Source organism: Orussus abietinus, unplaced genomic scaffold (assembly GCF_000612105.2).
Source record: "Orussus abietinus isolate OABI.00-Male unplaced genomic scaffold, Oabi_2.0 scaffold92, whole genome shotgun sequence".
NCBI classification, from domain to species: domain Eukaryota; kingdom Metazoa; phylum Arthropoda; class Insecta; order Hymenoptera; family Orussidae; genus Orussus; species Orussus abietinus.
The window spans coordinates 96,741-118,135 of record NW_019394274.1 but is presented as its reverse complement, the minus strand read 5'-3'; the positions used below and the strand labels follow the sequence as shown (position 1 = coordinate 118,135).

At 45.5% G+C, this 21,395-nt stretch overlaps 6 protein-coding genes across 11 annotated transcripts; 4 read left to right on the top strand and 2 right to left on the bottom strand.

Annotated features, from left to right (window-relative positions):
- Positions 1-89: 89 nt before the first annotated feature.
- LOC105697413 (DNA polymerase delta small subunit-like) lies at positions 90-2,025 on the top strand. Its single transcript, XM_012420707.1, has 5 exons — positions 90-424; positions 504-805; positions 880-1,087; positions 1,171-1,698; positions 1,802-2,025. Exons 1-5 carry the CDS (start codon positions 208-210, stop codon positions 1,921-1,923), a joined length of 1,377 nt encoding a protein of 458 aa, XP_012276130.1. The 5' UTR covers positions 90-207; the 3' UTR covers positions 1,924-2,025.
- A 150-nt stretch (positions 2,026-2,175) lies between these two features.
- Positions 2,176-4,639, bottom strand: LOC105697412 (WW domain-binding protein 11). Its single transcript, XM_012420706.2, has 7 exons — positions 4,466-4,639; positions 4,215-4,340; positions 4,041-4,138; positions 3,756-3,927; positions 3,415-3,668; positions 2,820-3,345; positions 2,176-2,725 (listed from the first exon to the last, which is right to left on the bottom strand). The coding sequence occupies exons 1-7, from the start codon at positions 4,527-4,529 to the stop codon at positions 2,283-2,285; spliced, it is 1,683 nt and encodes a 560-aa protein (XP_012276129.1). The 5' UTR covers positions 4,530-4,639; the 3' UTR covers positions 2,176-2,282.
- Positions 4,640-4,885: 246 nt separating this feature from the next.
- On the top strand, positions 4,886-11,272 carry LOC105697454 (ubiquitin carboxyl-terminal hydrolase 36). Of its 5 annotated transcripts, XM_012420783.1 has the most exons (11): positions 4,886-5,236; positions 5,418-5,577; positions 5,670-5,819; positions 6,233-6,770; positions 6,890-6,997; positions 7,092-7,318; positions 7,403-7,801; positions 7,903-8,273; positions 8,622-8,837; positions 8,918-9,063; positions 9,665-11,272. In XM_012420783.1, the coding sequence occupies exons 4-11, from the start codon at positions 6,275-6,277 to the stop codon at positions 10,015-10,017; spliced, it is 2,316 nt and encodes a 771-aa protein (XP_012276206.1). In that variant the 5' UTR covers positions 4,886-5,236; positions 5,418-5,577; positions 5,670-5,819; positions 6,233-6,274; the 3' UTR covers positions 10,018-11,272. The 5 variants fall into 5 exon arrangements, with proteins under 5 accessions (XP_012276206.1, XP_012276202.1, XP_012276201.1 ...); XM_012420779.1 differs by having other exon boundaries at positions 5,504-5,577; positions 7,903-8,837; XM_012420778.1 differs by having other exon boundaries at positions 7,903-8,837.
- A 58-nt stretch (positions 11,273-11,330) lies between these two features.
- LOC105697375 lies at positions 11,331-12,535 on the top strand. The gene is given in 4 exon segments (XM_023434871.1): positions 11,331-11,473; positions 11,606-11,831; positions 11,834-12,087; positions 12,159-12,535. Coding segments are annotated over 4 exon segments (942 nt in total). The 5' UTR covers positions 11,331-11,353; the 3' UTR covers positions 12,501-12,535.
- A 113-nt stretch (positions 12,536-12,648) lies between these two features.
- LOC105697452 (vacuolar protein sorting-associated protein 8 homolog) lies at positions 12,649-18,746 on the bottom strand. Of its 2 annotated transcripts, XM_012420777.2 has the most exons (15): positions 18,628-18,746; positions 18,030-18,308; positions 17,650-17,943; positions 17,330-17,548; positions 17,075-17,254; positions 16,749-16,994; positions 16,488-16,628; positions 15,959-16,414; positions 15,179-15,900; positions 14,593-14,980; positions 14,359-14,526; positions 14,093-14,240; positions 13,791-14,031; positions 13,505-13,718; positions 12,649-13,405 (listed from the first exon to the last, which is right to left on the bottom strand). In XM_012420777.2, exons 1-15 carry the CDS (start codon positions 18,724-18,726, stop codon positions 13,304-13,306), a joined length of 3,897 nt encoding a protein of 1,298 aa, XP_012276200.1. In that variant the 5' UTR covers positions 18,727-18,746; the 3' UTR covers positions 12,649-13,303. The 2 variants fall into 2 exon arrangements, 1 of the variants encoding a protein (XP_012276200.1); XR_001103832.1 differs by lacking the exons at positions 12,649-13,405; positions 13,505-13,718 and having other exon boundaries at positions 13,901-14,031; positions 14,418-14,526.
- A 230-nt stretch (positions 18,747-18,976) lies between these two features.
- Positions 18,977-20,482, top strand: LOC105697396 (DDRGK domain-containing protein 1). The gene is made up of 2 exons (XM_012420673.1): positions 18,977-19,109; positions 19,272-20,482. Exons 1-2 carry the CDS (start codon positions 19,025-19,027, stop codon positions 20,048-20,050), a joined length of 864 nt encoding a protein of 287 aa, XP_012276096.1. The 5' UTR covers positions 18,977-19,024; the 3' UTR covers positions 20,051-20,482.
- The last annotated feature ends 913 nt before the right edge of the window (positions 20,483-21,395 follow it).

Genomic DNA, 21,395 nt, shown 5'->3' with positions numbered 1-21,395 from the left:
GATTGAGGTTATCCACGGAAGGTAAGAACCCAAAGTTATATACAGGGTATGATAAAACTCGTGAACAACCTCCCGACTCATCTCTGTCTCTGTCTGCTATCACCACTTCGATTCATGGTCGAATGGAAACGCGTCTTTTTTTGGCGGCACTACGAATGTATTTGCCGGTATTTTTCTTCATTTGCGTTCTGAACGGCGTTCAACAATATGGTGCTGAAAACTGATAATCCCGCGGAGTCTTTACTGTCGGAGCCTAACAAAGGACTAGCGCAGACGTTCGAGAGGAAGAGACTTGAGTACAAAGACTCGAGTGCTGTATTTTTTCAGGAATCCGGAGATTTTTCAAAACAGTTCGCGCACGTGTACTCTGTTCGGCTCGCCGAGCTAAGGACGGTTCTTTCAGAACTGGTCTCTGTGAAATGGCGTAAGTTACTTTAATTAATAGCTAATTAAAGGCATGGGAGTGTAAGTTTTGATGTGCAGGATTTTATTTTTTATTACAGAGAAACTTAAAATTACGAGGCTAGCGGATCTGGAAAAATTGGAACACAGGAGATGCATTGTGATCGGCACGTTGTTCAAACATCAGCAATGGAAACCATCGATTTTAAGGGAACTAAGCGATGAACATCAGTTGACTCACCAGGTATCTAGAGAAAATTATTGCTCCGAAGACGATCAAGCTTTCCTCGAGGACGAGATGCTCCGTGTCAAACTAGTGGGAAGTTGCGTCGATATTAAAAATATAATCACCGGTGTAGTTTGCGCAGTGATAGGCCATGAAAAAGAAGATGGCACTTTCCTTGTAAGTTGTACTTTGAGAAACATTTGTGCTTAATCCTGTCAGCAATGAGGTATTTAATAAGGCATTTTTAATAGGTTGAGAATTTCTATTTTCCTGGGCACATACCCAAAAGTCCTGCATCGTACTCTGCTAGTCAAGGAAAATTACTTTTCATCTCTGGGCTGGATATGACTACTGGTGATAACTTACAGCTTAATCTTTTAAACGAATGGATATGCGGCATGATCGGCGATCCTAATTCACAAAACAAGGTGTCATCCATTGTCCGAGTCATTATAGCAGGTACATTTTTTATATCTCATTTCTCATTGTTAGAATGTAAATGTGAATGGATTGATGTACAGTATAGTATGTTTGCAATACAGGAAACAGCGTGAGATCTTCTGCGATGGCTCACCATAGTAAAGGGCACATGGAAGGAAGGGCTCAAGATATCATGTTTGCTAAAGAAGTGTCTGATTCTACGAAGCGATTGGATGAATTTCTTAAAACAATTGTAGAATGTTGTAGCGTTACTCTAATGCCAGGTCAACACGATCCTACCAATGTTATGATACCACAGAGAGTGTTACATCCTTGCCTATTGCCAATAACATCCAGACACAAGAATTTCCGAGGTGGCTCTAATCCATGGATTGGAAAAGTTGGCTCCCGTGTAGTAATGGGATCCAGTGGACAACCGATTAAAGACATCATGAAAGTAAGTGGTGTTACAAGTGTAACTGCTCTGGAATGGCTTGAAAGAACACTCGAATGGAGACATTTATGCCCAACCGCACCAGACACTTTACCTTCGTTTCCTTACTGTGAGAAAGATTCGTTCATAATGAACGTTTCCCCCGATGTGTATTTCATGGGTAATGCAAATAAATTTGAAACAAAATTAGTAACAGGTAAGTGGTATAAACATGGGATGTCAGGAAATAAACCAAGAGTTCATCTCAACGGAATGCACGGTCAGATTAATGTGACATATTTGCATTTGAACTGTTTTAGGAATTGAAAACCAGAAAACCAGGTTGGTGTGCATCCCACGTTTTTATCAGACAAAAACAGTGATTTTAGTAGATATGGAATCCTTGGATGTTCAGCCAATTTCATTTGGTGCTAAATTATAATAGAGTATACTTTTTAATATTTTTCACATGGTAGAATATATTTATGTATTAAAAGTCATGTTGGCAAACATCTATTTACATTAAAAATATTTTTATAAATCATATACGTAATTAAGAAGTATGGTTTTTATAAGTAATAGACTTTATAACTACTAACAGTTTATGTCCCAGTTGATATAGTACATTTCCAGTACATACACTGACATGATAAGTAACGGGGAAGGTCAGAAATAAATCCAATTAATATGTTTCTTCTTTGAGAAGCCTGTATTACGATGTTGATGACACTATTCGATGTACAAATACTAGTTCATCCAATATTCAAGTTGCATTTTAATAAGTAGCATAGATATTGGGGTTCATAGCAGACCCTCCATTTCTTGCATAAACTGCATGTATGCGTCATCCTTAGTTTTAGGTTGCGTAGTTCTAACAGGTTGAGCCTCTGGTAACCTCTCTGGCAATCTGGGCATTATACTAGGTTTCTTCTTTTCATCACGTTTTACACGAAGCGACGTTGGTAAAAATCTCGTCACATCAGCTGCGAGATTTCTAATTTGAGGCTTTGCCTCTATGGTTGTCGTGCTCTTGCCATCTTTGTCTTTCCTGTTAATAAGTTGTGGTGCAGCGGACAAAACATTGGGAGTTTTTGACTGAGAATTTAGTATTGATTGTGCTTGCAACTGCGCAGCTGCCATTGTTGGGAGACCTGTCAAGTTTGGCATCTGCATAGGAGAAGGTGGCATCCGTGGCATGTTCGGAGGTCCAGGTCTCAACATGCGTGGCATTCCAGGTGGTGGACCTGATGAAACAAAGCAAAGCAGTTAAGAATAATTGTGTAATTAATATAGTAGCAGATATCAAGAAATCCATTCCATGTACACAAATTAAATTACCTGGTGGCAGTCTAAGACCGATGCGCGGTGGTGGAGGCGGTGGCATCCTTAGATGCATAGGTGGTGGCGGAGGTCGATAAAGGAGAGGTGGTGGTGGGAGCCCCATGGGAGGTAACGAATGCTGTTGCTGATGTTGATGAGGTAGGGACGAGCCCAGTTGTTCGTGAACTGCCGAATGATCCGAAGCTCCTGGAGGTTCTAAATCGTCATCTTCGGACTTTCCACTGATTTTATTATTAGATTTTGTTTCTGATTCCGCTTCCAATAACGATAGTCTTGCATTAAGATCTTGAGCCCGCTCTGTTTCTCGTTTTTTATGAACAACCTCCATTTCCCTCATAAACTGATCGATGTCCTGACCAGCCATTGCTAACATTTTTTGTTGCAACGTCGTAGGTTTCACTTTGGACATTTCCCTTTCTTTCTCTCTATCTTTTTCGTCCTTATCTTTGTTTTCAGCTTCTTGCTTGTCATCCTTGTCGTCCGCAAAGCGTATTGTTCGTGATTTTTGTGCCGGCTCTTTTACCTTTAAAAAAAAAATGTACATATATAGCGAATCTAATCGTAGATAGTTTACGTATCATTTTTAGAATACCTTCTCGTTCACATCTTCATCTTCGCTGGATAAATCTGGTGGTGGAAAGGGTGGAACTCCTGGAGGTTCCTTATTTGGTGCTATCGTTGGTACGCTTGGTGACGTACCGTAGGCACTAGTCTTTTTTAATATACTGGGTGGTATAGGTATATTCATAAGAGGATGATGCTGAGGTATATAATGTGGGTGAGGTGGATATAAATGTGTCGGTGGTTGTGGCATCTCAGGTAATGGAATTTGCGATGTTAAAGAACCTGTGTAATACCGATATCGAAAGAATAAGAAATGTATCACCTTGTTTGATTCCTATCTGTCTGTGGATAATAAAAATTGTAATTTACCTGTATACATTCTCGACACATCATTGGCAGCAGATGGCAAAGGGATTTCATCAACCTGTACTTGCTGAGCATGTCGTACAGCTTCAAAGTATGTTACTAAATCTATTCTCCTTCGTTCGTACTGAATCAGTTGCTCCTTCAGTTCGACCCACTTCTCTTGGTCATCCTTTGCCTAATGGTAAATACCATATCATAATTCAAATGAATGGACACGAATGAATATTTATGCACGACCTTACTGACCCTATAAATGTATTAAGGCTAAAAAAATGGATTCATACTCACATACATTTTTAAAACACGATCTAATGTTTCTTTTAGCTTTTTTCTTTTATCCTTCAATACTTTTTCATTTAGCGGTGGTGGCTGCATTACATTATACTCTGGAATATAGTTACTGTGCTATATTAACTTTTTTAAAATAGAATGTCAAAAACAGAAACTGGTGATTAAACAAACCCATTTGATCGATCTTTTCCATTTCCTCGATAATCTGTGTAGGGTCTTTCCCCTTTAACACAGCAGCTCGAACCAACTGCCTCTGCTTCTTGTTCTTTTTTAATTCCTTCTTACGTGCTTCCTTCCCTATTTAAAGAATTAAAGAAAAATTCAATCATAAAAAGAAACCATTCAAATAGAGTCATATAATTTCCAAAATACAAGAAAAATAACGTCGTTTTCGAAACCAGGTTATGTAGCACGAAACTCACGAGCTTGATCCGTAGGATTCATATATTTCCCACTTTTCGTGGTGTTAATCGATCGGCGACCCATCTTTTTCAAATTCTTAAGAACAAACGACAAAGCTAATCACGAGACTTGACTGATCCTGAATTCCAGAATGAATCCCTTGATATTCAAATCCTACATCAATATGGTGTCAGAAATCACCACGATTTAGTAGCTTGCATAGACGCATGGACACAGCACGAATATCGGACCGTGACAGGTCCCATGTGCGCCTCTACGTGGAATTTTCTCGAAGTCTATGAAATTGAGGTTTTTGACGCTTTGCGAATGCATTGAACCCATCTACGATGGAATTTTCTTCGGCCTGCTCCATTGGCGGAGCCGGCACGGGTGCGCGCGCAACCACCCAATTTCCTCCATCATGGCTGCCATCATGGCGCAGAACGAGTCTCGGTCTGGCTTCTCGGGTGCGTTAACCGCGAAGATGTCGAATCGTTTCGGTGCGAGACACGTGTAATTCGAGGTGCATCATCGCGGCTCGAGTCCCAGCACACGGGCGCATGCCAGAAGCGGTGAGTGTCGGCGAATTGTTCGTGGAAACGCGCGCGAAACCGCCCGTGGCGCCGACACGCGCCCAGCCCACGGCCTCCGGTGACCGCGCGGCGACCCGCCAACCCAAGGATTCACCGAGGATCGATAAGGAGGCGCTGTGACCCACCGGATCTCCAAAGATCGCCAAAGATCGCCGTTCGATCGTCTCCTGGACCGATCGCGCACTGCACGAGACGAAGGTAAACAACGCAAGGCCCTCCAAAGTGTCTCCCGCGTGTTCGCCCTTCCCCGAGCCGTGCTTTTATTTAAGCGATCGTTGCAGGAACGACGGGGTGGACGGCATATCTGGAGTCCCAGCGACGTCGAGTCTGCAAGGATCGTTTAAATTTAGTCTTACTGATTGGAGGGTGTTTCTTGTAGGTTGCATTCAGGACAATGTCTGGAAGTTGCCACCTGGCGCCCTCCACTAGAGCGTATGTCTCAAAATGTTTTCGTTTATCGACTAGATCGAGTAGTCAAATGCCTTCCAAGTTCTCCGAGTTGCCTTTTTGTTTGCGAGAGTACTGGGAAAAATGTGAGGGTAAGCGGTATTGGAAGTTTTAACCGATCGCTAATCCTACTCGGATTGGTTCGCCGTATTTCGTTTGATTTATTGGAGCGTATTTCTTGTAGGTTACATCCGGCACAATGCTCGGATATCGTCGCCAGACACCTTCTGTCGTGGCACGCAACTGTAAATGTTTACGTTTATGGAATATATTGAATAATCAGACTGCTCCAGTTTCCTGAAGCACCTTTTTGTCTACCTTGAATAATTTAAGGGTGAGCAGTGTTTAGATTTCCAAAGGGTGGTGAAACCTTAATTTTTGAATAATTTTTGGCGATAATATTTTAAACGGTACCTGAAAGGTTTCTGTCTTAAAATCCTTGTCAGATTAAGAAGTATTGAGTTTTTCCACTTGTAGAAATGTTCAGAAAGTGTTTATCCTCGTACCACAATTAAAATCACATCTTTCCTAGTAGTTTCACGTATCTGGCATAAAAGATCTGTTTGCTGATAATTTTATTTAAAGTAGCAAAATTAAGTGGATTAAGATTTACCATTTTTAAACTCTTATGCAAGTGGTCTATGTAAACAAATGTTTGATACAGCAATGTAGATTTAAACATTAAAAGACTTAAAATGCACGGTAATGTTGAGTCATTGCGGCACCTAAATGATGTGATTTTTTCAGGGACGGTTTGCTGAATTAATATTGTGAACGCTTAGGACAGTAATGCCTGCAGTAAGCATTCGTGATCCAGTGGCGGCAGCGCTCCGCCATTCTTTGGAGTCTGGTCAATCCGAAACATCGGATGACCTGTCAATCTCCTTAGCAGGGGGTGCCACGCGTATACTGCAAACCGAAATTGAATACGAGGAGACTCCTGGCTATCGGTCGAGCGTACTCGACCGACTCAAAGCAAAATATATCGTAGTGAGTCTACCCCACGCAGAACGTTCCGATAGTACTAAAGCAAAGGACGCTAGTAATCTTCAAAAGTGCGAGGTAAAAGAGATGGGACCTAGTCTGCCAGAGCCATCGGTTACGCTCTATCCTGCCAACAAGGTCAATCTAGGTTGGAAGGGTACGTTTCCAGTTGGTGCTGGTATGTATAACGTAGGTAACACCTGTTACCTTAATAGCACCCTGCAGGCACTGTTCCATGTTCCGGCTTTAGTCAATTGGTTGCTGTCTGATACGCATCACACCTCAAAATGTGAACAGAATGGTAAGACTTACTGAATTTTTTGTAATGTAATAAAAGCGAAGTTCTAAAAAAAAAAAAAAAGTTAGACAATACAAAAGCGGAATTTATTTCTTACTGTTTTTTCTTCAAATTCTTTCCAGACGGCGGAGGAGAGTGCCTTACATGTGCAGTGGCGAAGACTCTGCAGTTCAGTCATCAGAAGTCAGGAGGGGCCATCAAACCCTTTTACATTTATAACAAACTGAAACGTGAGTTTCATTTCATCTTTTATTACTTATTTGCTCTAGTAAGCATCCGGAAAAAGGAGAAACGAGTCCAATAATAACAAAAGTATTTTTTCAGTGATTTGCAGAACGATGGTGCCAGGGCAGCAAGAAGATGCGCACGAATTTCTACGCTATTTACTCGAAGGAATGGAAAGGGCGTATTTAGTTAGACATAAAGCAATTAAACTCGATAATTATTCCAAGGAAACCACACCGGTGAATCAAATATTTGGAGGTTACATACGTACCGAAGTGAAATGCCTACAGTGTCGACATGTCTCGACAACTTTTCAGCACTTCCAGGTATCAGGTTTTTTTCACTACCTTGTATCATTGTTAACGAATGAGTCAAAGAAAATTCTTACGCGAATTATTTAACGACGTTAGGATCTACTGGTGGACATTCGGAAAGCAAGTACTTTAGACGAAGCACTGACCGGTTACTTCAGCAATGAACAGTTAGACAACAACGACTATAAGTGCGAGGCGTGCAAACGGAGAGTGCCAGCAACGAAGCAGTTCAGTTTGGAGCGCCCACCGAAAGTGCTTTGCGTACAGCTGAAGAGATTCAGTGTCCTGGGCGGGAAGATCTCGCGACATATCGATTTCAAGCAGACCGTAGACATGGGACCGTACCTCTGGAAGGAGCCAGGTGAACCTCCGAGAACGTTGACCTACAAACTCATGTCAATAGTCACGCATATGGGTCCTTCGGTCAACTGTGGACATTACACCGCTGTTGCTCAGGTCTCCTCTGGACAGTACTACTCTTTCGACGATTCTTGCGTGAGTAGCATATAACCAAGAGAAAAGGGAAACGTCATTCTCCCCCTATGTATTTAAATAATAAAAAATGATCGGCGATATTTAAATATCGTGTTTCACAGGTTCGACCGATAACCATAAGCAACGTGCTCAACACGAACGCGTACATAATGATCTTCGAGATGGAGTCGCAGGCGCAGAATCAACTCCAGGGGAAACAGTCGGTCAAGATGAACGGCGCGGTGATCAAGGCGACTTCGCCGCAAGCCAACGGGGTGAACAAGGCGATCGCGTCGAAGCCGTCGACCTCGGGGGTGGCGGTCTTGAACGGAGTGACAAACGGCAACGCCAAGAGCAGAGAGAGCTCGGAGGACCCGGCGACCGGGTCCCAATCGGCGGCACACAAGAGCCCCGGGGTCCAGCTTCCCGCCCAGAACACCAGCTTCATCGGGCCCCAATTGCCACCAAAGTCGGTCGAGAAGCCTCAGCCTAGGTTGGTAATGCACATAAAAAATGGCAAGGTGTTAAACGGCAACAGTCTGGTGCCATACGACGGCTCGAGCGAAGAGGAGGGCGAGAGCGCGTCGAGCAAGACCTCCGTTGTTGCCGGCGTCGTCTTGCCGAAAACCGCTCCTTCGAGTGCCGCCAACGTTGGCGCGCCAAGGTCCGCCCTCGGTGCGAGGGAAGTCTCCCCGAAATTATTCCCCAGCGCGAAAGACACGTCGAGGCCGGCGAAGCTCGCCGGGAACGGCGTTGTCAATTCGAGCCTGAAACCCAATCTGAATGGCATTCTGCAATGTACAAAGACTCACAACGGAAACACTAACGACAATTCTCTTAGCCCCCTGAAACACCAAAATGGAAAGTCCGAGAGCAACGGGAAGGCGGAGGTTAGTCTTAAGGAAAAGTGGCACCATCCGGTCCGGGTCAAGACGGGACAGGACGAGAAGGTCGTCACCAAAGCGGCGAGCAGCATCAAGGGGTGGCAGGTCTCCAAAGACACGCCCTCGCCGACGTCGACGACCACTCCCAATGGATGGTCCGTCACCGACAACAAGTGAGTCGCACTTCTCCACCTCATCTCGGATATGTATTTCCGCTTGCTTCCTTGCCCGAAATATCCGATTCCCTTTCCAGCTCCGCCAAGGAAGATGCCGCCAAGCTGTCCAATCATGCCGCCACTCTGAGCGTCGCGGCCCCCAGGAACTTCAACGGGACTAATCGTTCCGACACCGTCTCGCATCTGCTCAAAATGTCTCATCGGGGCTACGGAAGCTCCTCGGGTCAGTACTGCAAAAAATCGACACGGAATACCCTGCCGATCCTTGCCTTCTCGAAACCTCCTACGATCGATCCCTCCAAGTCACGGCCAAGACAAATGCCCCCACCGGGTGCGAGCAAAAGAATTGCCCCGAGATCCTTGGCGTCTCGTCGACTCGAGTTTGGACCAATGTACAGCCCGCAGATCGTTCTCCACGGAAGCGGAATTATCTCGAAAATTAGCGGCGGCCCGGACATCGGTCCGAAATCCTCGTCGCGCGTCTCGAAAAACGAAGTCTTGGCGTAGAGAAATCAATTCCTTATCGCTAGTAACCCCTCGGAAGTCTTTGCATGCCTACGTCTGTTGGCTCGGTTCCAATTGAGGTAATGTCTCTTTTTTTATTTATCTCGTCCGAGAATGGATTTTCGTTCGCGCTACGAACTGCAATTCAAAGAATTCCAGCGTCTCTGGTCTCACGTTCCTCTTTTCCACAGTCCGGGTGATTTTGATAAATGTTACCTCTATGCGATGAAATATAGAACCTCGATGTTGTACGTGTCGTTTTGATTCTAGCGTAAGAAGCGACACTATTTTTTTGGAACGCGTTTCTTTTAACGTTTCAGTCGTTAGCTGGAACGGTGGGAGGACTCACATGGAGAGGGAAGTGGACAACGAGCGAAGGGACGAGCGGAAGAGGCACTTCGACCCCGAGGACGAGGAGCTAGACCGAGGTCGGCTGAAGAAGGTCCGGATGCACCGGGTATACGAGGGCAGGTCGAACCCCGACTACAACCCCTTCCAGGAGTACCAGAACGGGAAAAGTTGGAATCGTCCGCTCAGCGGGTACCACGGCCCTCGGAGATACTACTACAACACTTCCTCGACTCATCCGCGACAGCGGCACGGCAATAACAATTACAGGACGTCCCAGTATAGGTACCACGGTCACCCTCGCGGCCAATGGCAGCGCAGGTAGAAGAGCCTCGGAGAGGTTCCTCGACGTTCACCTCGGAGCGCGAAGGCCCCCCTGTACATTGCGACCGGTCTTCGGGTCCGTTGGAACGCCAGGAAAGACTTGACCGTCGAAGACGAACCGAGATATCGTGTCTGTGCTCGCCTCCGTTATGTCAATGATAAGCGACTCGTTCGTTGCATTTCGATTTTACCTCGAATGTTCCTCAGAAAGACTGTTGGCTCGCTTCGCCTCTGCCTACTAGTCCTTCATTTCGTGGCTCTGTAAGACGTCTCCCCGAAGGCGGACCGTTGTCCTGTAACTTTGCGCCGAATTTTATCAGAAGGGAATCGAAGGTTCACGAGGGGCCGTACCTTAAAAAGTATTCTACACGGCAGGGGACGCCATTTCCCGATTTCCCTCAACTTTCGTTCGGTTTTCACGATGTTCCTCGGATTTTCCGCTGGATAACTGCCACGAATTTCAGGTGCGACCACTTTAACGACAATGTCGGGACTTTGGCTCCGAGTTTAGAAGCGCGGGAGGAAATACCGACGTCTCGGATTTGAGGTCTCCGTGGTGGCGTATCGACGATGCCAAGGCAATCCGTCCTCCGTCTGCTCGTTCCTGGACGGAAGTAACGATAAGGACTTTGAGAGAGAGAGAGAGAGAGAGAGAAAAAGAAAAGGCTGGTTGCAGGGCAGCGTCTTCGACGAGTACTTCAGAACTTTCCAAGAGATATATTCAGACCTCGGCTCTATATATATATATTGTATATCGAGCTTCTGTAAAATACCAAGCCAGAGCGACTAGGCACTTCTAGCGATTTGCTTTTTAAACCTGTTCTACGAGTGCAAATCCTCCGTGCAAAGTTGTGTCCCCGCTTTTTTCGATGATCCTCCAAATGACGTTTCGGGTTTCGAATTCCGCGGTCGGTGGGTGACCACCCGCAAGATGGACGGTAAGGGGCGGTTAAGTGCGTAGGCTAATCGGTAAATAAATTGTAAAATATACATAGATCTAGGGTCGATTAGTTCATTTAGAGCGTAGATGATAAGGGCTACTTACTCGAAGTCGAAGAGCCGCGTCGATCGAGCTCGATTATGGGAGCCGATTTCGAACGGGGAACGAGGCTCAAGTATTTTCATTTTCAAGCCGCGCTCTGACCTCGCGATACCTCGTTATGTCACGTTATGGGTTAATACTAGCCAAAAAAAAGCAGTTATAATTAAATACCGATAATGTAACGAATAAGTAATAATAACGCTCATAAACTTGATCGGCCGGAGAATCCTTCTTTCGATGCTCGCGCTGACCGTTCAATCGTTTTTTTGTCGTCTTCTGTTTCTTTCCGAGTAACATGGCCTCTTCTCTAGATCTAGTTCTTCGGGAGGAAAACTTGGCTGGTTTTGCGATTTCCATGCCGAAGTCCAACCGGGTTTCGACGTTCGGTCATCTCGTGGAGGTGTTGGAAAGAAACGTAAGCTTTGATCGATGTACTGCTGAGAATCTCAGGTTTCTTTTTTTTAACTTATACGGAACGTTTGATCCGTCGGAAAAATCCGTAAGCGGTATAAATTGTATTTTGAATGATTTTTCTTTTAACCACCAGGCTGTGATTCTTCAACTGGAGGCACATCATGGCGTCAAGATCAGCTCGGAATTGGATAACAAGTTGGAATGGTTTGCACAAATGTCCGGTGGTTTGTTGGGCAAGTTGCAGTCATTATATTACCTTGCGGAGGTTCAGGAAAACGCCACCGAGGTCAAGGAATTTGCTAGTCGAGTCTCGACGGCTTGGACTCGGGTGAACGATCGGGTAAACCTCGAGAAAACTCTTTTCCTCGGACATGATTCAATAACGACGATTTTCAGGTCCTCGGAAATCTCTCGAAAATTCGAGTCGCCAGTCGCACCGTGCCGGGGACGCCGCTTTCCTCGGTTTTGGAAAAAATCCGGAAAGAGGCCAACGCTGCCAAGATTTCTCTTCGGATAGGAGAAGTAATGTACACGAAGGAATACATCCAAAGAGGATTTTCGGCGTATGAGAAGATTATCGGACTCCTTCGTGATCTGGAAAAGTGCGACGATAAGGTACGCTTTGGTGATGGAGCATTGTCTCTTGAACGATACCGTATTTTTAATATCTTTGAACCATTTCAAAGGTTCAAGAATATTTAGCCGTTTGCAAGATGGTACCGTACATTCAGAAATTGGAGTCCGAGGTTGACAAGTTCGTCGAAAGCTCGAAACTCGCGCCGAAAACGGAGAGGGTGCTTCCAGTTCTCGATGTCTTCGTCCTGGTCAGTAAGCTTCTCACCGGGGAACTTCTGGATCAAGATCCCATTGATCCTCGTCAAGTTTTATCCGCGAACGTCCCTAAAAAGCCGATATTCATTACGAAGAACAATAAACGGAAATCGAGTGCGCATCGATTAGTGCATCCGATAAAAGTTTCAAGTTCTTCGGTGCCTTCGTTGTTTAATGCGTCCAGTAAGTATTACTGATCCGTAGTGGCGAAAAATTGGGTAATCGTGGCGGTCGCGGGTGATTTGAAACAAATATGGTGAAACCGAGTATTGCAGCTGGGTTCGGGTGGAATGTTTTAGTTAATAGGGACGAAACTTGTAAAGCGGCGTGATTAAAAAGTCGTGCTAACGGAGAAATAATAGTATCTTTTATTTTCCTGTAGGCGGTTTGGTTTTCGCCGTTACATCGATTGACGGAGCTCGGAACAACGCTCTTCCTACAGTCGAAAGAAGGACCGTCCAATGTGGATGCGGTACGTACGTAACTTACATTTAACCACAATAATTTACAATGTACAAATGCGTGGAACTCTACTTAACGGTAGAGAACGTCGATCTTACCTAATTGCCACATAGTGAGGAGATAGAGCGAAAATCCTAAAAATCTATAAGGTTCTGGAAAGGGTGTAGTTAAATTTTTCGCGGTATACCCATGCCAGATAAAACCCTCGATAAGACGGGCTATCGCTGACACGAACCGTACGGCAAATGCGAAATGAATAAAATGCGTAGCGTGTCTTTTCGGGTCGCCAGCCCGAGGAGGAAACATCCCGCGGTAATTATTTTGTGGAAAATCCTGTCGCCTCCTCGAGCAACAGGGAACACACCGGAAGAATTATAAATCCGCCGATCGGAGCGACTTGGTTCGCCAGGGAATGAAATGCTGGGGACGTGATTTCGATTTTAGAAACACCTTATGTCGTTTCCTAGTCCCGAGAAGGTCCTACATGTACGCACTTGTAGATATCCTCTTGAATGTCAGAGAATATCCGTGGACTAGATTAAAGTATACCCTCCAGGTCCGGTAAGGCTGTGGGCGGAGCGAGGCGTAAGGACAGATCCTTATTGCGTAAGACGGAACGGGGAAATGTCGGTTTCTTTTCCTGAGGAAAGAAAAAGAGAGGCAAGCGTAAACGTTAGGAAGAACGTGCGATCGAAGGGAAAGGTGAGGTTTAGTCACAGACCCCATAATTAAACCTCACCGGTGGCCTACAATTCGCGGGAATGGAGTTTGTTGCAGGCGGTGCCCAGCCTTTCGTGTTCAAGCATTTGTAGCAGAGTTTCGGCTCGCTGAGACATTCCACGTGATAACCATGACCGCAGCCAAATATCACCGTATAGTCCGTGCACTGGGACAGCAATTGTCGACAGATAGGACAGATCAGGGACACGGTGGAGGTGCCTCTTCCAGCCTCCCTAAAAAATTCATCTATATTGAAATCCAAGCATAGAAATGCACGCAGGGGTAACGCCCGAAGACGCAATTACCTCAGCGACTTCTTCAAGGCTTCGTGTAGCTCCAAGCTCACCAGTCTCGACGTCGTCTCTACCAAGGTCTGTTCATAATGGGAATGCGTGAGCACTCCTGCAAGCAACTGCCTTATATCCCCGATTGTACCGCTGGTTGCCAAGGGGTGCTTCAAGATCTGCTCCAAAACGGTCGAGAGAGCGGTGGTTCCACCCAGAGCTTCCAAAACTATCCTCAGCAATCTTCCTCTCAGCTTCTCGACTGCAAAACGAGCGCAATTAATTCTCACGAGATTCGTATAGACCGGCAGCCTTCTACTCACCTTTCTGGTTATCGTTATCCGCCGAAGGACGAAGGACCGCCTCTACGAGCGGCATCCAGTCCAGCGCCCCGGCTGATCTTCTACACAGACTTGCCAGTTGCATCGTTCCACGAATGGCTTCTTCCTCCGACGTCGCTCCTTGGCAACACTATAAAAAAATATATCTTCGTTATTTTAATACAACCAACGGTGACGTAGGAAGCTTGGAAAATATCGTCCCTACGAACAATGAGGAATGTAACCTGAGCTCCCATGATTCCGCTTACCATTTCAAAGCAGTTTCGGAGTCTTTTTAGCAATAAATCGAAGGCTTCCTGGTAGTTACCGAGTTTCTCGAGCATTGCCGCCTCGGCATCTTCGCACTTGGATTCTTGCACTATCCTCAGAGCCTCGTCTAATCGGCAGCCGTGGGGACCGTGCAAGTGACCGACTACCTGCACCAGGTACAAACCAATTGAGTATCTTCGGCTCTCCAGTCGATTAACTGCCGCTTTACTCACATTTTCCGGTTCGTATCGACACATCAACATAAGGTATCGCTCCAAGAGGTCCGTCGGCAACTCCAGCTTGACATCGTCCTCCTTGTAGCGAACCATGTGGTACAGAGCGGCCAGAAACGCGTGCTCCAGTCTGGAATCGCTTTCCAGTCTTTCCAGGACGTTTCGCATTTTATTTGGCATACGTGACGCGACTAGGGTTGCCAATTGGCAGGAGTCTATGGCAACTAGGTCGACACAGTGCTCCATCATGACAGTCTGAAAAGATATCGTGGGGAGTCTCTCCAACCATGGCCAGACCTCGAGGTGCCTCGAGGGGTCCGCTATCAGGCATCGGCACACCGATGTCCAGTCTTCTCTGGCGTTATGCAGGTACTCTGCCACTCGCAGGCTGCAAGGTTAAGCGCTACGATAGAAAGAATTATTTATACTAGTGGCATGTAGAATTAAACGAGCGGTCTTAAACATATTGCGAGAATCCACGCTGCTCGGCTTTGCGGCCGATGGATGCTTGAATTATGAAAAGAAATTATCGTCGTTTCGGGTCACGACGTCGCGACGACCATCCCGACGATGCGCGAGTACTCACAAATTGGCACGCTGCGCTAAATTGAGCAACGTGTTGTCCGACACGCTGTGCAGCTTCTTGGAGTGCAGTAACAGAAGCACGGCATTTTCCCGCTCGCTTTTGTAATCGTTGCAGAGAACGTCGATGACCCTGTTGAGGACAGCGGCCTCAAGGCTCACGGTGCTCTCGGCGACCTCGCCGGCGACGAAGATCAACACGGCCGATCGCTGTTCGATCGTTAGATTTTCGGAATTCGTGGGACTGGGAGGCATGGCGGGCATGACGATGGTCAACAAGATGTCGACCAGTCGCTGGCGTTGCCTCATACCCATCTCGGAGGTGAACTCCGGCTCTTGGAAGGCGATGGCAATTACGTCGAGGAAGCCGCGAGCGTCGAACCTTAACAGAGTCCTGATGTAAGGGTACTGCCTCTCGTTGTCGGCGCTTAAGCTGGAGTGCTGAGAAAGGAGGGCTCGAAGGACGTCGGATTTTGCACGCTGATGAGACCCTTCCGGCAGCTCTCCTCTGGGAAACTGCCGCCCCGTTAGGCAGCAACTCGCGTACACCAGAAGCGCGTTTCCCAGTCTGATGCAGTCTCGAGGGAAAGCGTCCTGGACACTGTTCAAGGAGCTCCGCAGCACCGGCATCAGCTGATGAATCGGGGCGGCGAAGTCGCCCAGGGCGGTGGTCTGGAGGTGTATCAGCGCTTCCCATAGCCCTCGCTGACGACACACCGTTGTCACCTGGAAAGAGATCTCAGCTCCAGGTAGGAAGGAAATATGGGTACACCGCAATGCCCACCTGATGAATGTCTAAACAGTCGACGTTCAACAGGACCACGATAGACTGCAGGGGATCCAGTCTTTCCTCTTGCTCGTAGAGGATCACCAAGTGTTGGGCGATTAATGGAGGCAAACGGGGAGGCAGACTTCCGTCGAGCAACGGCGCTTCCAGGGCTCGTAAATAGTTCGCCCTGAGCCCTTCGGAATCCGAGACCAAGTCCCAAAGCCTTCCAAAGAGCAGCTCCGTGTTCTCCAACTGGACGCAATAGTCCACGCAGGTGGACACCACCTCGTTCTCGACGTTGTTGTCGCTGGAACAGTGCCGCAGCTCGTCCATGTACTCTACCAAGACCTGGCACACTTTGTCGCGAGCTATTTGTTTTCTACGCTGCTTAGATCCGCGCAGGCCGACGACCGCCTTTCCCTTGTCTTGGTAGAAGGACAATCCTAACGCCAAAGCTTCGGGGAAGCGTCTCTGAAAAATTCAAACTTCGTTGTACGGTGCAACGGTGTAGGATCGAGTTTACGGCATTTCTTGGGAAACGAACCTGAAGAGTCATGTGTCGCAGCCTTTCGGTCCATGTTCTGATGCACACCGCGTGTAGACTTTTGGTACCTAGCAGAAGAAGTTGATTTTCGTACGTTACTACTGTATTGTAGCAGGCCCGTTCGCCGGCGAGCGCCATTGCCTGAAAGGTCGAATATTATACGGATAATTATGGTATCCTGGAAACCGCGACGCGATAAAGTACCCTTAGAAAAAAAGGATGCACTCGTCGGATTAAAAGTCACCGTTAATTGACTGGTACCTTCGAAACATTGCCACCGGTGGATAGTCCTTTAAAGTGGCTAGACGCGTATGAAATTCCGACTCGACTCATGTCTAATGTTTCTAAATTATCTTGGGTCCTAACATCCAGCAAGTGTAATCTCTCTTGAGTGTCCAGAATTGCCAAAGACCTTGCGTTCAGCCATCGTAGATTGCTGATTGTGTACGTCAAAGTGACTCTGCGTAGAGGTGAAAGACGTACCCTAGATCCAGCTTCCGAACAGACCTGAAATTTTCCTCATAGATCGTTGTCGATACCTTACCTTCGAAGACTAAATTGCGTAATTAATTGCTTTGTAATAATACTTGATAAAAATGAATAACGTCGTCTCTCGCAAGGGCCAAAACGGGATCGATTACTCTAGAGGCATCGGCAGCTTGAATGACAACTAGCTGCCAAGAAACTTGAGGTGGAGCAGTCGAAGACCTATTCAATCCATGAGTCAATAATACGCGCGTTCGTGCTCTTATACAAACAACTATGACCTATTAACAAAATTTACAACAACATGAGTTAGTAAAAATATTTTATTATGATGCGATAAAGTATTTAAATCTTACCTTAGACAAGGTGGCCATGGCAACTAGTGTGTAGTTCTTCAAGGGGTGTGTCGGTAGGTCATTTAACAACAGTGGTTCCAAAGTACAGACTTCACCTCTGGATCCACTGAAGAGACACTTGCTTTCGCACCCCCTAACACCCATGACTCTTGTAAAATTCAGTTCAAAAACGGAGCCACCGCTATCACTGCAAAGAGCCAGCTTTGGTGAATCTGTGAACTGAAATTATTTTTAACACTGACTGATTTACGGAACTAAATTATTATATAAAGTATTCTCCTATTAATATTGCAGGTTCTAGAAAGTATGGGAAGTATTACTTTGACGTGTAGCACAGCTGTTCCAGGTGGATGCACCTCTGTAAGAGTCCTCAGCACTTTACCATTCGAGCTGTCGATCATGAGAATATGGCCCCTGGCAAAGCCAGCCAATAATCTCGTGCCATCATGATTGAAGCACAGTGCAGAAACTGAACCTTGATGTCTTGCTTCCTGATCGCACCATCGCAGGGTCTGTGTTGAATCAAAACCCAAGACCAGTCCATGACTAGTGCCTATCACCAGCATGTTTCCTCCTGCAGTGACTGCACTCGCTAGCCCGGCATTAACTCTTTCCTGCAGAAAGTACACAGAAGAGGAAAATTGTATGTTTATCGTAAGAAATGCATCAGTGTTTACGGGTTTTCTCTATTTATACTCACACTAGCGGAAACGATTTGGGCGGATATGCCTTTGAGAATGATGTGCCTCAAGATGGCACCTGACGAGGGAGGTTGAAGGGGCCTTAATGGTTTGCTCAATGAATTGAGGGACAGGAGACTTCCAACACTCGCCGTTTCGCTACCTCCTAATTTCTCCAAAGAAACCGCACCGAGATCATCGTCGGTACCAGACAGCGATCCACAATCTGGCTCGGTTAAAATACTCTCCAAGGAAGGTAATTCCTCCACAGCTGGTATTGCGTATTCTGCATCATCAAGCTAAATATGACAACCAGAAAAATTTCAAAATCATACCGGTATGCCAAAGTCGATGATAGGATTCATTAAACCCTAGGGATGCAATAATTGCATCTTTCTTTCGTTGCTTCTGCTTATACTTTACTAACATCGCCTAATAAATTGAGTAAAGATAGTAAAATATAAACACTAGCACTGAATGTACTAAAACACCTAGGAATGAAACCTAACCTAAAGCCGGAAGAGTCCTTATTAATATCTATCAAAGTAGTACGCTTGAAGGGCATAATTTAGTAATCGGTTATAAAGCATGTATTGATTATTTAGTGCTATCATGTACCTCCTCGATATCCAAATTAATTGCCTCGCTACCAAAGAATACTTCAGATCCGCCATCCGATCCCAACCCATTTTCGGCCATCTTTGTTTCATCTGTCATTCCACAGCTGACATCGGTAAACACGATTTGCATTTATACGAAAGACTGCCGATAGAACGTTTAATGTACGATCTCATGTAACGCATTCCTGCATGATATTCAATATTTATAAAATCATAGAAAACGCTTGGTTAATTTATAATGATTTAATTATTTGTTTTGCCTAATTGTCGGTAACGTAGAGACTGCGTGAATCACGTGACCTGCTGAATCGACTTAGGTTTATTGAAGACTTAGTTCAGATTTCCATCGACAGGTGGATAATATAGAGGTCGACATTTCTAATGAGAAGTGAAAGATGGTTGTCACTTTATTAGCATTAATTGCAGCAGGGCTCGTTGTCCTTATTGTCATTCTAACATTTTTATCGCGTCGGAATTCTGGTACGTAATAATTTTCAAAATTGTGGTAAGTCTTAGTTAGCTTGATGTTTGGCAGTAATGTTCGTTTCTGCGAGTAGACCGTATATAACCTGAAAATTCGTCACAGATGTTAAATTACGTGACACTAGGGTGCGTATAAATGAAAGTTTTTAATTACTACAGGTATCCACAAAAAGGATGACGACCAAGGGGCAGCACACAATCAGCCAGTCAGGAGAGCAGCCGGAGCTAGAAATGCCCGACGTCGTTTGCGAGGAAACGCGGCTGCCCAACCAGATAGGGTGGATAACGTAGCTAGAGACGAAGGCAACGAAGAACAGGAAGACAAATCTGGAGTACCCGATGGTAAAATGGGCACTAAGAAACGAGCCAAGCTCGAAGCAAAGGCTGAGAAAAAGGCATTAAGGGAAATAGCAGAACGTGAACGAGGAGAGCGTAAAAAGAGAGATCAGTTGCTTCTGAAAGAACGGGAGAAGCTGAGCGAAGAAGAGAAAGCAGAGGAGCAACGTCAAGAGGAGGCAGAGAGAAAGGCAAGAGAAGAACAGGAAAGAAGGGAGTACGAGGAGTATCTGAAAATGAAAGAAGCCTTCAGCGTGGAAGAAGAGGGCTTTGACGAAGACGACGAAGACGAGCAGAGAAACCTATTACAAGAGTTCCTCGATTACATTAAACAAACAAAAGTAGTACTACTTGAAGATATAGCTCTTCACTTCAAGATGAAGACGCCTAAGGTTATCAAAAGAATTCAAGACTTACAAGCAGACGGTATCTTGACAGGGGTCATAGACGATCGTGGGAAATTTATTTACATTTCGCAGGAAGAACTCGAGGCTGTTGCCAAGTTTGTGCGCCAACGAGGCAGAGTCAGCATTTCAGAGCTTGCGGAAAATTCAAGTCGATTAATAAACCTCAATCCAGATAATATTATCGAAGCTAGGTAGCGTTATTACTAATTCTATGGCTACTACTTAGTAATACGAATGAATCCAAGTTGTAATTATGAAGTATAATAACTTATTATATAAGTTTATTAAGTATCAAAAGAAATAATGGAATGTTTAACAAATTACTATATTTATTTTACACCGGAGAGAATTTTTGTTGGTGATAGCACAAACTGTGTACAGAAAACGAGGACGTACTCCTTAAGGGGCCACATTAATTTATCGATTAAACTATTACCTTTCTCTATAAAACTCATTTTTTGTCAATTGTGGAAGTAACCAGGATCGATATAATTGATCCATTTCATTTGCAAATTGTTTCCCAAGTTGTATGCATCTTTTGGGTCCTTACAGTTTACGTCCACGCAACCGAATTATTTAAGCTCCATTAACGAAAGCCATAAAATAGATTTACTGCAATGATGCTTATAACAAACAGCTGAAATATGTGCGACCGACCTATGGTCCGAACTTGTTCTTAAACAAGTTCTATAGTTAGTTTATATACAAGTAAGCTCGAAAAAATAAGGATTTCAAGATGGCACCCTATGATGCCACGCGAATCAAATGTTGCGTCAGATTCTAGTTTGCCTTAACTGCAGGATATATGCAGAATAGCATTTCCCTGAATGTATAATTTATGATTAACATTCAAATGATAGGTAGAGGGACGCTGAATTCCTGTGGAAAACGTTACACGGTACACAAACGGTGCCGTTCCTCGAGAGATCGTTGCTCGAATTATCCGGTTCAACTTTTTGATCTCGCGTCCCGGGTGCTCCCGGGTGCATCTTTAACATTTAATACCGTTGAAAATATTTTCATTCGATATTAACGTCATTTAATTGACTTTTAATCCCGATCGGATTTATTACTGGCTACGATTGCAGCGCCACGTGGAAAAGAAAGAGAAGAAAACAGGAGCTTTACGTCAATTGTCCATTCTGGTACAGATTGCGACACGATCTCGTCCTTTTCTCTAAACGACGCCTTGGCAATCTACGCGAGCACGCGTGCGAGATTTCACGTTCGACCCGCCTCTTGAAATTCGGCGAAATCATCAACGAAGGGCAAAGGATCAAGAGAGGAAACCCGCCAATGGCGGACGGAAACGACGATGGATCGAGAGACGGAAAAACCCGGGAGTAGATTCGATATAAATCCCGGGAATGCAGGCGAGAAACGGAGTGGCTTATTCCGGTGGACTTTCAACCCGGTCCCAAAATTGGCGCCGGCCGATTTCTAGCCCCTGCATAATTTCGGTCTACGTGGCACGTCCTCGAAGAACTGGCCGATCTCACGCATACACGTTCGCGAGGTGCCCAAGGAGGTCTCGATCCCC

Coding starts and splice junctions, on each gene's coding strand:
- LOC105697412 (XM_012420706.2), bottom strand. CDS start 4,529: ATGGGTCGCCGATCGATTAACACCACGAAAAGTGGGAAATATATGAAT. Junction 4,139..4,214: donor GGAAAAGATCGATCAAATGG/GTTTGTTTAATC, acceptor ACTATATTCCAG/AGTATAATGTAATGCAGCCA. Junction 3,346..3,414: donor ATGAAGATGTGAACGAGAAG/GTATTCTAAAAA, acceptor TTTTTTTTAAAG/GTAAAAGAGCCGGCACAAAA.
- LOC105697454 (XM_012420782.1), top strand. CDS start 6,275: ATGCCTGCAGTAAGCATTCGTGATCCAGTGGCGGCAGCGCTCCGCCAT. Junction 7,319..7,402: donor CAACTTTTCAGCACTTCCAG/GTATCAGGTTTT, acceptor TAACGACGTTAG/GATCTACTGGTGGACATTCG. Junction 8,838..8,917: donor TGGTCCGTCACCGACAACAA/GTGAGTCGCACT, acceptor TTCCCTTTCCAG/CTCCGCCAAGGAAGATGCCG.
- LOC105697396 (XM_012420673.1), top strand. CDS start 19,025: ATGGTTGTCACTTTATTAGCATTAATTGCAGCAGGGCTCGTTGTCCTT. Junction 19,110..19,271: donor TTTATCGCGTCGGAATTCTG/GTACGTAATAAT, acceptor TAATTACTACAG/GTATCCACAAAAAGGATGAC.
- LOC105697413 (XM_012420707.1), top strand. CDS start 208: ATGGTGCTGAAAACTGATAATCCCGCGGAGTCTTTACTGTCGGAGCCT. Junction 425..503: donor ACTGGTCTCTGTGAAATGGC/GTAAGTTACTTT, acceptor TTTTTATTACAG/AGAAACTTAAAATTACGAGG. Junction 1,088..1,170: donor TGTCCGAGTCATTATAGCAG/GTACATTTTTTA, acceptor TTTGCAATACAG/GAAACAGCGTGAGATCTTCT.
- LOC105697452 (XM_012420777.2), bottom strand. CDS start 18,726: ATGACAGATGAAACAAAGATGGCCGAAAATGGGTTGGGATCGGATGGC. Junction 18,309..18,627: donor TTAATTTGGATATCGAGGAG/GTACATGATAGC, acceptor TGTCATATTTAG/CTTGATGATGCAGAATACGC. Junction 14,527..14,592: donor GTCGATACGAACCGGAAAAT/GTGAGTAAAGCG, acceptor TACCTGGTGCAG/GTAGTCGGTCACTTGCACGG.